The sequence below is a fragment of the Macaca mulatta genome, chromosome X (genome assembly GCF_049350105.2).
Source record: "Macaca mulatta isolate MMU2019108-1 chromosome X, T2T-MMU8v2.0, whole genome shotgun sequence".
In the NCBI taxonomy this organism is placed as follows: Eukaryota; Metazoa; Chordata; class Mammalia; order Primates; family Cercopithecidae; genus Macaca; species Macaca mulatta.
In genome coordinates, this window is record NC_133426.1 from 18,361,190 (window position 1) to 18,373,966 (window position 12,777).

At 40.1% G+C, this 12,777-nt stretch overlaps 1 protein-coding gene across 2 annotated transcripts in view; it reads left to right on the forward strand.

Moving 5' to 3' along the window:
* The window catches only part of CDKL5 (cyclin dependent kinase like 5), a 202,362-nt gene extending 190,290 nt beyond the window's left edge, over positions 1-12,072 (forward strand). For both annotated transcript variants that reach the window (XM_028842232.2, XM_077989598.1), the window contains exons 16-18: positions 3,246-3,345; positions 8,509-8,628; positions 11,655-12,072. In XM_028842232.2, the coding sequence (XP_028698065.2) occupies positions 3,246-3,345; positions 8,509-8,628; positions 11,655-12,041 (607 nt within the window). In that variant the 3' untranslated portion in view covers positions 12,042-12,072. The remainder of the gene's footprint in view (positions 1-3,245; positions 3,346-8,508; positions 8,629-11,654) is intronic.
* Positions 12,073-12,777: the final 705 nt, after the last annotated feature.

A 12,777-nucleotide genomic window follows, 5' to 3' on the forward strand; every position in this document is an offset into this window, starting at 1 on the left:
CCAGCTGCCTTTTTCTCATAAGGTTATGAATATATTGGTATCCATTAGTGCTTGTCATCGTAGCTTGCAGAGTTACTCCTGTAGAATTATTCACTGACTCTCTCTTCTCACACATTAGCTAACCACGCTCGTCACATTGCCAGGAGAGGGGAGATGGCAGGGAAAGTGTCAGAGTAATGTTCCTCGCCGCTTCATCTCACTTTCCATGCTGCTCTCAGAGGGATTATACTGAAGTCCCATAAGCCTGACCGTGATGCCCCCCTGCCCCATTCCCTAGCTGTCAAACCTGTCCCCTACCCCCAACAAGAGTCTGTGAGCAGCTTGAGTGAAATCAGATTCGTTCTTTTATTTTTCTCTGTTTCTTCAACACCTAACACAGGGCCTGACATGTATAAAGTACTCGCTGAATATTGGTTGAGTGATTCATTGGATTTTAATTCCTTCCTTTCTTTAGGTGAGTCTTTGGAATTGTGTCTCCTCTTGGACCCTTATGGAAATAGCTGTCATGTTAGAGCTGTCATGTTAACGTTAGAGTCCCATGCCTGTGTGCCTGCTTACCCCTTGTCTCATTGCCCTCCTCCCATACTGTTTTGGTCCCAACTGCTGCTTTGGAGAAGGTGCGAGGTGACTGGATGAGTAGTCCTTCTCAAAGCTTCTGTCTCTGAGATTGATGTGAACCCCCCACTTACCCTTCTTCTGTGCTGCTCCTTTTTACCCCACTCAGCACGAAGCTGCTGTCTTCCATGTGGAATCACAGGGGCCAGAATGCACAAATGAGGGAAATGACCAACCACACGCTTACCCATAGGGCTCAGTTCCAGCTGTCAATGTATAACTCATTCTCCATTCCTTTATACAGCACAGCTTTTCAAGTGCCTTTGTTCCAGCCAGCCTCTTTCCATCTGTCTCTGAGTCACTCTGTCAGCCTTTTCTCCCTTCCCTTTCTGTGTTAATTCTTTGGGTATGTATGTTTCTGCATAGCTTCTCCCTTGTTTTGTTTTTCCTCTCTGACTTCCTTCTGTCTGTCTTTGGTGATGCAAACACACACTTCACTCCTAGTTTTCATCCACCAGTTCAAGGGTAATTTATTTCTTTTTTTTTTATTTTGACCTCTGGGATCTTTCTCTGCTTGGATCTTTCTCTGCTTGGATCTTTGAAAATGTCCCAATCATTCCTCTATCCCCACCTGAGCTGTGGTTTATCCAGTGCCTCTTGAAGAGCCCCTGCAGAGGGTCTTTGGCCCATCTTCCCTGTGTCCTGGGGACCCAACAATGTATCATGCAAACTGCAGACATCGAGCTTTCCTTTTATTACCCTTCCCTTCTCACTTTCATCTTATTCGCTGTTTCATCCTGGATAGATTCTCCTCTTACCATGCAAAATCCTCTTAGGACTTCCTCCTAGGACTGGTGTCTCAAGCCTTCATTTCCTCTTGTGCCAGCATTAATATTCTTACAGTAACACCCATTCACATTCTGAGATCGCAGTCATGATGAATATGTCTTCCTTAAAAATTTACTAGATTGGCAGAAAGCACTTTTACCCTCAACACACCTGTGGTATTTTGTTAGACTTTCATTCTGATTGGTAAAAACTTCTACCCATTAATCTGAATATCCTGTTGTGCTTCTAGGTTGTGTTTTTGCAGATAGTATTGTGGAAGTACATAGCTATTTCATAAACATATAATTCTTTAACCTCTAGAAGTTACAGAATGTTAAAAATAGTATTGCCAGTTCTACTAGATGCTCTCTGAGGCTCTTTTCCCAGAGTCATGCTTTTGTGATTCCAGCAAACGCCACTCTTCTCCAGTGTTCCTTACCAATGGCAAGTGACTGAATGCTGTGTCTTGGAGTTCAGCTTAGGGCAATCTATCTTTAAGCCCCATGCAAGAGGGTTTCGTCTCCTTAATTGCAAAAGAACTTGTCGCAAGAAACTTTTACCAAATTCCCAGGGCCTAGGCCCAGTCTGTCATTGGGATTAGATGTTTTTCCCAACAGTACAACACTGCATTTAAAGACTCTTTTGACTGGTCGCGGTGGCTCACACCTGTAATTCCAGCACTTTGGGAGGCTGAGGTGGACAGATCACTTGAGGTCAGGAGTTCAAGACCAGCCTGGGTAACACGGTGAAACCCTGTTTCTACTGAAAATAAAAAAATTAGCCAGGCCTGGTGGTGCATGCCTATAATTCCAGCTACTTGGGAGGCTGAGGCAGGAGAATCGCTTGAACCCAGTAGGTGGAGGTTGCAGTGAGCCAAAATCGCACCATTGCACTCCAGCCTGGGCAACAGAGCGAGACACTGTCTCAAAAATAAATAAATAAAAATAAAGACTCTTAACTTTTCAGCAGTTACCCGTTTCATCATGTCTGAAGTTTTCTGGCTTTCAAAATTATAAATGTATCATTCTGAATTTTAATATTAGTTATTTTATTCTTTTAACATCTTCCAATTTTATCAAAATACTGGTGGTGTCAGTGGTATCAAGCTTAATGTCAGTATTTTCAGTTAGAAGTTTTTTTGCCCCCCATGAGAGCCTTTTTTTTTTTTTTTAAAGAAACGTGGTCTTGCTATGTTGCCCAGACTGGTCTAAAACTCCTGACCTCAAGCGATCCTGCTCCAGCCTCCCAAAGTGCTAGGATTACAGGCGTGAGCCACTGCACCTATCCCTGCGTTTTTTTCTTAACTATTTTTATTTAGTTTTAATAAGTAGATGAAAGGTTTAATAAGTAGGATATTTCCAGTTTCTGGCAAATTTTTACTTTTATTCAAGATGCTTTTATAGCAGTATTGATCTTTATGTTCAGTATCTTGACAAGTCTCTAATAATAAACGTGTCGAGCTGGTTTTTAAAAGGTAAATAGAAAAATGAAGGTAGGTGTTGAAAATGTTTTGCTCTTTCCCTTGTAGAGTTATAGAAAAGCCATCCTTTAAGCTGTGTACTTTTAATAATCTCAAACTCTGAGGTCTTCAACAGCATGAAAATGGTCTTGCAGCAACAGTTATAGGTCATATAATGCTCAAATTGCTGTTTTGAGTGAGCCTGTGCCAGAGGATAATCACTAACCATGGTTGATTAAATTCAGTTCCTCCTGTGCTTTTTTAGAGGCTCTTTATCCAAGTGTTTGATTCTTCCTGGCTATTTGAACCTAGTGTCATGCATTTTCAGTCTTTCTTGTATTTGTCACACAATGGCAAGAAAATGATTGAAAAATCAATATGATAAAAATGTCTTCTCATTTAGGAAAAGTCCTGAAAATATTAGTCATTCAGAGCAACTCAAGGAAAAAGAGAAGCAAGGATTTTTCAGGTCAATGAAAAAGAAAAAGAAGAAATCTCAAACAGTAAGTAGATGGCCAATTTATATATATAATAACATGTTTCTGCATTATTCAATGGATACTTTACACTTTGCACTTGGCAATCAAAGTTGATTGTTTTCTTATTGAGACTTGACATTTATGCACTGTATTATGTCTCTTTCTGAAATTCTATACAACTATCCTCTCAACAGAACCTTTTCGACATTCAACAGAATCTCCAGGAATAGAAGAAATTTAATTTGGATGAGAGAGAACACTTTAAGCCTTTCTCAGTGTACTTCTTATCTATGTGGGTTTATATTCACGTAAAAACTTTGAAGACACAGGATTTGTTTCTCTCTGGGGGTTTAAAGATATGCAAAAACTTAGGAAATGGGTTTTGGTTTACTTTTAAATCTTGAAATTTGTAAATAACCATCATTCCTTATTCTCTCCTGGCTGGTTATAGAATTCCTACGTTGACAGGTGTGTTTCAGAGTTGTATAGTCACAAAGATCGTATCTGGGATTTTAGGGCTTGCGTTAGAAGGAAAATATGTTTGCCTTTTGATTGCGCTGTGGGCTGGAATGCACCTTATCTCCTGGGAGCCCTCTGGCTGAACAAAGAGCTGGCTCCATGGGACTGTTCACATCACTTCACTGAACCACCCAAGCGGGGATCCTGCTGGTTTAGTGATGTGAGAACCTTGGGGAAACCCGGCCTGTAGGACAGCAGCAGGAGTAGTTCTTCCCCTAGATGAGGCTGCATCCCCTTTTTCTTTATGACAACTTCAAGGCTAAATAAGGTAGAGTTAGCTGTTTTTATTTATTTATTTATTTATAGAGACAGGGTCTCACTCTGTTGCCCAGGCTGGAGTGCAGTGGCGTGATCTCGGCTCCCTGCAACCTCTACCTCCTGGGCTCAAGTGATCTCCCACCTCAGCCTCCCAAATAACTGAGTGCAAGCCATCACGCCCAGCTAATTTTTTGTATTTCTTATAGAGACAGGGTTTCACCATGTTGCCCAGGCTGGTCTTGAACTCCTGAGCTCAAGCAATCAGCCCACTTAGGCCTCCCAAAGTGCTAGGTGTGAGCCACTGTGCCTGGCCTAGTTAGCCATTTTGAATGGTTTTGGTTCTAGTTTTACTTCATACATAATTTATTCTCTTTTATTTGAAGAGGGAAAAGACATAATCAAAACGGCCTATTCAGATGGATTTCATTGATTTCATCTGTAAGTTTAGTAGATTAGACCCAGTGTTTCTGAGGCCCTTTCTATTACGAAAATTATAGAATTATGACTCAATGGGAAGTTAGATTAGATAGATGTTCATAGCAATGTGTATAAATAACCTGAAGTAAGCATTTTTATCGCACAGATGTTCTAGAAATGTTAGCAAATACCTTCCTATATTATCTTTCTAGAACATTCTTTCACTTGCTTGCTTGTTAAATTTATGTATTTCCTTATAAAATAAATGTGAGTTCATTATAGAAAATTTGAGAAAAAGAAAAAGATCGTTTTAAATCTTAATACCCTACCACAACTAGTATTAGGATTTTGGTATATTTCCCTCTAGCTGTTTAACCTATACATATGCTTGTGGAAACTAGGTGTGGGGTTTGTTTTGTTTTGTTTTGTTTTGTTTTAAGTTTTAAATTAGAGCAATCCTTTTAGTACAATTTTGTATTCTGGCTTTTAACAGTTTATCTATCTATATCTACATGCACAGAATATGTATGTTACTACAAATACTTTATTATCTTGAATCCTAATGGCTGCATAATATTTCTGAAGTATTCATTAAAAAAACTGCCCATATTTTTAACTGAAGCTTACTTTTAAAATGTCAAATCAAAATGCCACTCAGTCAGATACTACTACATTTGTTACTTAGACTGGGTGAACAAATAGACCTGATTTAACCTAGGAATACTTAAAATGTTTAAAGTGTTAATAAAACTTTTATCATTGTCTGTAGAACATGTTTCTCTATCATGAACATTAAAGTTTGGCTACCTCCTGACCACTGTTATTTTTATTTTGTGGTTTTTGTTCTAAACCACAGGTCTCCTGGCATTGTGGGGTGATTAAGTGGTAGGAAGTAGGAAAGATTAAGGAATTGAAGGTGTTTTTGTATATAGATTTAGATTTTGATGTTTGCTGTAGAGCAACATTAAACCTAAAGTCCCTGGCTCACTGTGGCACAAGTGGAGTATACATGTTGACTGACTTTATTATTCAGAATTTAGTTAAATTTTAGATATTTTAGTAGTATAGATTAGAGTAAAAAGGAAAATAACCATTCTCTAATATCCTTTCCACTTAAACTTTTTATTAGGCTTTCATAAGTTTCCTTTTTGATATGTAAAGTAACTGCAAAATATCTCTGCATAGGCCATAATGCCTTAATCTTTACTAACCCAAAAGTTGTTTGTACCTCTGCATCTTTTCATTAAATGAAAAATAAAATTTAAGGGCTTTGGGATTTCCAAAGAGCACTCAGTACAGCCTTCCAAACCTCAGAGTCCTAAGCCTGACATTGGGTTAACTCTGACTACTTTGAATGAGCATTTAAACAGTTAATTGTTTTTCACTTTCTAGAACTCAGCAAAAAGAAACTACATAGAATAAGCTTCAAAAGATTTAAGGCATTGTGGCCTTTGCATAAGATTCCAAAAGAATAAAAATCTGATGCCCAGTGTACATAGAGACTCATGACATGTTAAAGCTGAGGTGGATCCTAAATCTAGTTGAATTTTTTTATTCACTAGTATAGGAACTGAGCCCAAGCAAGTCATGGGCTTGCTTCGAAGCCCAAAAATCATGTAATCAATTGGGAGAACCAGAACTGGGTTCTCCTAAATACCAAGTCCAGGCTCAGTTTATACCGTGGACCTGCCTCTGTGGAGAGTCTCTAGGAGCTCTCCTCTGGCCTCTTTAGCGATGCAAGTTAAACTCTTCCTCAGGGTTCCTGTCATTGGAACAAGAAAATTTATGGGATGTTTTACTCAAATCTCTTTTTACAGATACCCTTAAAAGATTACCTAAATACCTGAATACCTTCATGTACATTCTAATTCTCTGATAATTGAGATATCCAAATCAGGGAAAAGTGTTGCCCAAAAAAAAAAAATCTGTATTGTAAAGGTGCCTGCTTCGACTCAAGCAAATCTGGAAGCTCCCTTGGGAAATCTGGCTTCGGTTACATATCTAGAGTTACATAAGTCCTCAGAGCATATGGTGACTTTGCCAACTTGGTAATTGTATCCTAGTTAGTTAGTATCTCAACTTGTGATGATGCTTCCAATTAAATATTGAAATTTCTGTTTCTTCCCTTTGAAAACCAGTATTCTGAATTGTGCTAAATGTTTTCCATTGGGTAAATATTTCTAGCAGTACAGAATAAGGCCTCTTATTCAACATTAGTATCCCACCACAGTGATCAATACCTCTTCCTAGTGATGTTTTCAGGCTTAAAAGTTGACCAAATTTGAAAGGGTTTCCAGTATGTTGGGATTTTTTTTCTTCTAATAGGCAAATTACATGGTAGATTTTTTACTTGCTGAAGTCCTCTCTAGCAATTAGGAGAAGATTGAAGTTTATCAGTAGCTCTTTAACACAATTCTTTGTAACAATATTTCTGATAGTAAAAATTATTTAATGTGTAATAAGCTTAATGTGAGTAGGTGTGTCTAGGTCTCTCGGCATTCCTACTAGAGGTATTGATCATGATCTCACATTATATACTTGGAAGAAGTTTGTGCTTGTCTTGAATTTGCATTATTGACATCTTCACGTCCAGGTGAGAATTGGCACAGAACCTCTATAGATGCACAGCACCGAGATTCTTTCAGTGACTGTTAATATTTAGCAATTTGAGGGCTTCCAAGGGCTAGTAGTTTCAATAAGCACTTTTTTTTTTTTTTTTGCAATTAGTTTATTTGTATCTTATATTGCAGACAGATTCCACCAACGGGGAGAATCCAAGCATCAAGAAATCCCTCTTTCCTCTTTTTAATTCAAAGAATCATTTAAAGCATAGTTCTTCTTTGAAAAAGCTTCCTGTAGTCACTCCACCCATGGTACCCGTTTTTATGTATGGTAGCCCTGAAAACTGCTCCAGTAAACTTGTTTTACTGATGACAACAGCATGTCTTATTTTCATGAGGTCATATTCTCTTTATGCTAGTTAAGTACGTGAGCCAGTTCCATAAATTCACTGGGATATAAATTCATTGCCATTCTTCTGAATCAGTTAAGAAAGTTGAAGCACAAAGTCTATTAAGCAGACAAACTAGTGAAAGGCTAGTTTGTCTTGTCTGTTTAGCCAATTATGGGCAGATAACATTTATAAAAGCCTGTATTTTATGTAAGGAATTCTATTCACATTTACAGTTAACCGATGTCTTTGCATTTGACTCACAGAGTTTGTTAACACTTGATTGGCAATTTGTCTTTTTGAAGCCAAGTTGAATTGACCAAATTGAATGAGCTAACAGGCTCCATGAAAAAACAGCTTGTATCCTTGTCTGGCTTGAGCTTTTGCTGGTCAGTTTAAAACCAGGGCTTTTGCTTGGCATTTGACATTACTCTTCTGTGTTCACCAAAGCTGGTGAATAGACCAGTTGCATTCATCTGGAATTTGTGGCACAGATTTCCAGCATTTCTCTAGTACATAATGATAGATCCAGATATATCAGACAATGATTTGGGAATATGACCTAAACCATACTTTCTCACTTTGCTATCCTTGAAAGCCTACCAGACTTCTTTGGCACTACCAAATACAATGTTTGGATCATTTTCCCAGCAGGAAAAAATTTGTTTTATTGAACTGGTTCATAACCTAACTGCACTATGGAATGAGGATACGACAGCAATTCCTGGTATAGCCCAATTTAACTGCTCTCTCTTACAGCGACTAAAACTAACAGCATGGGAATGCTTTAAGGGTTGAGGTTTAACAAAGCTGCATGACATCTGCCAATTTTTCCTAATGCAGGGAAAATTATTAAGAGGGCAGAAGAATTTAGCATCACTTGCATTGTGAACATTGGGAGAGATTGGGGTTCTTTTTTTACTGGATCATTTGAGTTTTGGTTTGGTTTGCTTTTTAGTTTGGTTCTCCTATTGGGTGTGGTTGCATATCTTAATTAGGCTTATTAGTGTGCTTATTGAATGCTTGTCCGTATTTTGCTCTAGGTACCCAATTCCGACAGCCCTGATCTTCTAACGTTGCAGAAATCCATTCATTCTGCTAGCACTCCAAGCAGCAGACCAAAGGAGTGGCGCCCCGAGAAGATCTCAGATCTACAGACCCAAGTGAGTGGATCCTGCACCATTCCTAGACTCTCCAACTCTGCAGTAACTGTCCTGAGGAGCTGGGAGGGCGTGGTAGAGAAAACTTAGCTTCTCAGTGTTACAGTAAGGCTGAGCACCTCCTCAAAATAGACCCTCAGTTATACCCAGATGCATCTTGTGAGCCAGGATGAGTCTTGCTTCAGTGACCCATGTTCTACTGGGAAAGATGCAAGCTTCTGTTAGCCTTCACCTAGCTGGAGGCAATTGAAGATGTAGTCCCAGCCCACAAATACAGCCCAGGAAAGAGCTGAGCTGTGTTAAAGAACCATAATTCATGGTAAAAAATGAGGCATGCCATAACATTTCAGGCAGGATGAACAGAGATGGTAGGAAGATTAAGGTTTCATTAAAAGTAATAGCATATAAATTGAAAGACAGGTATGATAAGTTTTCTTGAAAGAATATTTCAATTCCTGAAATCCATACCATTTTTTACAGGAAACAGGCAAACAGTTGCATTAGGAACTACGTATTAGACTGTATTACGTAGTCACATTTATCTTCCATAATGGAGGAATAAGCAGAAACTGAATCAGTAAATTTTTCAGGTATCTGAGGTTTATTTACTTTAAACAACTATTTTGGTTGGAAGTTTTGTAATGTATCTTTTCAGTATCCCATAATGAACATTTTGGTTTTTGATATTGAATATTTTATGAATCCTTTATTCTTCTGTACTATAATTTTTGACAACCCTCCAGAGCTTTTGAGGCCATAGGATTACTTGTATCTGTGATTTCTTGTGTCACAGATTTCTGTGATTGGGAGAGCAGACTACTTTTTTTTTTTTTTTTTTTCCTGAGACAGGGCCTCACTCCCATTGCCCAGGCTGGAGTGCAATGGCACAAACTCGGTTCACTGCATCCTTGACCTCCCTGTGCTCAGGCAATCCTCCCACCTCAGCCTCCCAAGTAGCTGGAACTACAGGTGTGCGCCACCACACCTGGCTAATTTTTTGTATTTTTAGTAGAGACAGGGTTTTGCCATGTTGCCCAGGCTGGTCTCGAACTCCCGGACTCAAGTGATCCACCTGCCTCTGCCTCCCAAAGTGCTGGGATTACAGGGATGAGCCACCATGACCAGCCTCTGTTTACTCTTTTTAACTGTAAGCTGTTGCATAGAACTGCTGACAGAAGTTCCCCATATTCCCATTGTATTTGCCCCAGTTATTTATATTTTCTGCTTCTAACATAATATAAGCTGGGGGTGGTGGAAGCATAGAGAACCAGATATCCAAGTTTATTGGATATGTATCCAAACTAAAGAGACAAGCCTGTGAGTGAGGGCCTGCTTCTCTATTCCCAATTTCAAAACAAAACAAAAAGAATAGAGAGCTTTAGAACTTTCTTTGTGAAACCATTTCTTTTGCCAAGAAGCTCTTCTCTCTTCTCTCTTCTCTCTTTCTTTCTGGCAAGGTCTTACTCGATCACTCAGGCTGGAGTGCAGTGGCAAGATTATGGCTCACTGCAGCCTTGACCTCCTGGACTCAAGCCATTCTCCCACCTCAGCCTCCAGAGTAACTGGAACTACAGGCACATGCCACCATACATGGCTAGTTTTTTAATTTTTTTATAGAGATGGGGTCTCGCCTTGTTGCCTAGGCTAGAAGCTCTTTTCAAATAACTTTATAGCTCTTGCTGAATGCAGATTATTGTAATTGCTTGATAGTTACATGTGGTCAAGGCTGTAAAAATCACCAGGAGTCTCATCATGTTATACCAATTTAATTATTTTTAAAAAGCCACTTTTGAGCACTTAGAGTGTACAGTGTACTATGCTACCTCCTTTAGGGAGCACAAAGCTTTCTTGGGAAGACTTTGGAATGATGATGGAGAATACTTTCCCCTGAAACAATATCTACTTGAGTCAATTCTGAAGCCATTTACCTTGGGTTTCTGTGCCTAGTTCCTTCAAATCTTGTAATGTTCCTTGAGTTCATCAACATTTTATTCAAACTTTGCTGAGCCCTTAAATGCATGTCCCTTATACCATGACACTTACAGCAAAGGTACTCTGAGAATTGGCCTCAGAGGGGCCCCAAGGCTAGGGTTGTAGCCTAAGTGGCCAAGTCCAGCAGTTGTGACTGGCTGTGAATTTCCAAGTGCTTTCCATGTCTCTTCTGAGATCAAGGAAGAGGAGATTGAGCCATCATCTTTCATCGTTCAGGAGCATGAGGCTCAGGAGTTGTCCAGTGAGGAGACTGCTCTGAGGCTGCTCCCCTCTGCCCTGAAGTCAGTCTCCCTCCTTGATGCAGCACCTGGGGGTGTCCAGCTGCACAGTAGACAGACAGGCAGGGCGGACCACTGTGAGCCCATGTTAGGAATTGAAGGCCTCCTGTGAATAAATTATTTAGATAGTTCTGTTGGGGTTTTGCATATTTCTTTGTGCTTTGCATTTTCAATGCCCAAATGTTACCCTCCCCCTCTCAAAAAAAAAAAGTAAAGCGAGGGAACATTTGAATTTTGTAATATCGAGAGAGGGAAATCGGGGAGATGAGAACAAAAAGGGCTATACGACTTGTAGTTGAGTACATTGCTAACTAAAACATTCCATATTTTCAGCTTCTCTTGCTACTAGATACGGCTGTGTACTTAAGTTCTAGCTGGTGAAATATAAGTGGAAGCATTGTGTGGAGCCTTTGGGAAGTCTTCTCAAAACAGAGAAACGTACACCTTTTGCTCTTTCTCCTTCCTGCTGGTTGAAGCATGAGATCCCCTGGTTAGAGATAGGATGCAACCAGGTAGATGAGCCTGGGCCTTTGATTGGCTGCCATACCAGCTCTATGATTTCTAGGCTTTTCCATTAAAGAATAATACAATCTTGTTTGAAGAAAACCCAAAGAACAGATCTGGCTGGACCAGCTCCTCCTTGCACATGCTTGCCCTTCCTGGCCACGCCCAGTCACCTCAGGTCTAAGCCTCCTTCCCTCCCCAGACTTATGGTCACTCTAACTTGAATCCCGTGTGCATTCTCATCCTTTCTTTCAGAGCCAGCCATTAAAATCACTGCGCAAGTTGTTACATCTCTCTTCGGCCTCGAATCACCCGGCTTCTTCAGACCCCCGCTTCCAGCCCTTAACAGCTCAACAAACCAAAAATTCCTTCTCAGAAATTCGGATTCACCCCCTGAGCCAGGCCTCTGGCGGGAGCAGCAACATCCGGCAGGAGCCCACACCGAAGGGCAGGCCAGCCCTCCAGCTGCCAGGTCAGATGGATCCTGGTTGGCACGTGTCCTCTGTGACCAGGAGTGCCACAGAGGGCCCTTCCTACTCTGAACAGCTGGGTGCCAAGAGTGGGCCAAATGGGCACCCCTATAACAGAACAAATCGCTCACGAATGCCAAATCTGAATGATTTAAAAGAGACAGCCTTGTAATTTGTGCTGGTAGGGGGAAGGGGTGGGCAGACAAGCCAGTGGGGGAGGGGTGGGGAAGGGTGGGCTGGGCTTGGGGCATGGGCCGGGCCAAGTGGTGAGCCAGTATTTTCAGCTTTATGAAGGTGTGTGCAATATTGCATGTGTTGGGGCCGTCGAGCTCCTCGCGGCCACAAATGCTAGTCAGGGATCTTAGAGCCACAGGAGTTCCTTAGGAATCGCCACTCCCCACAGGTCTTGTGTGAGAATAGATAGAGTGTGCCATTGAGGAAGAAGAAATTCTTGGCAGTTTCTCCCCCTTACATTCCAGCTTTAGTGCAATCTCTGTTGAACTTGGGAACGCCAGTATGTGTCCTGGCACTGCAAGGGATAGGAAAATCATGTTGACCGATGCCCTTACTACGTATTTTTTTCTGCCTAGACTAAATGTGGGGTTTATTGTAATCCAAGAGTATCCCTTTGAAGGGTTAGCAGATGAACTGTATGTCTTAAATTGTTTTCTAAACTTCCATATTTGATAGGATTTGTAACATTTATTTATAATTAATATTGTACTGTTATAATCATATCTTTTATGTTATAATGTAAAGTTATTTTGAGCTGTTTGAAACATTGTGAAGCAGTGGGACAGCTACAGTAGTTTCTATAAAAACTAAACAGTAACATTTATATATTGCATCAGGAGTATTTTATTCTATATATAAATATATATATGGTAAATATCTGTTTTATAAATATA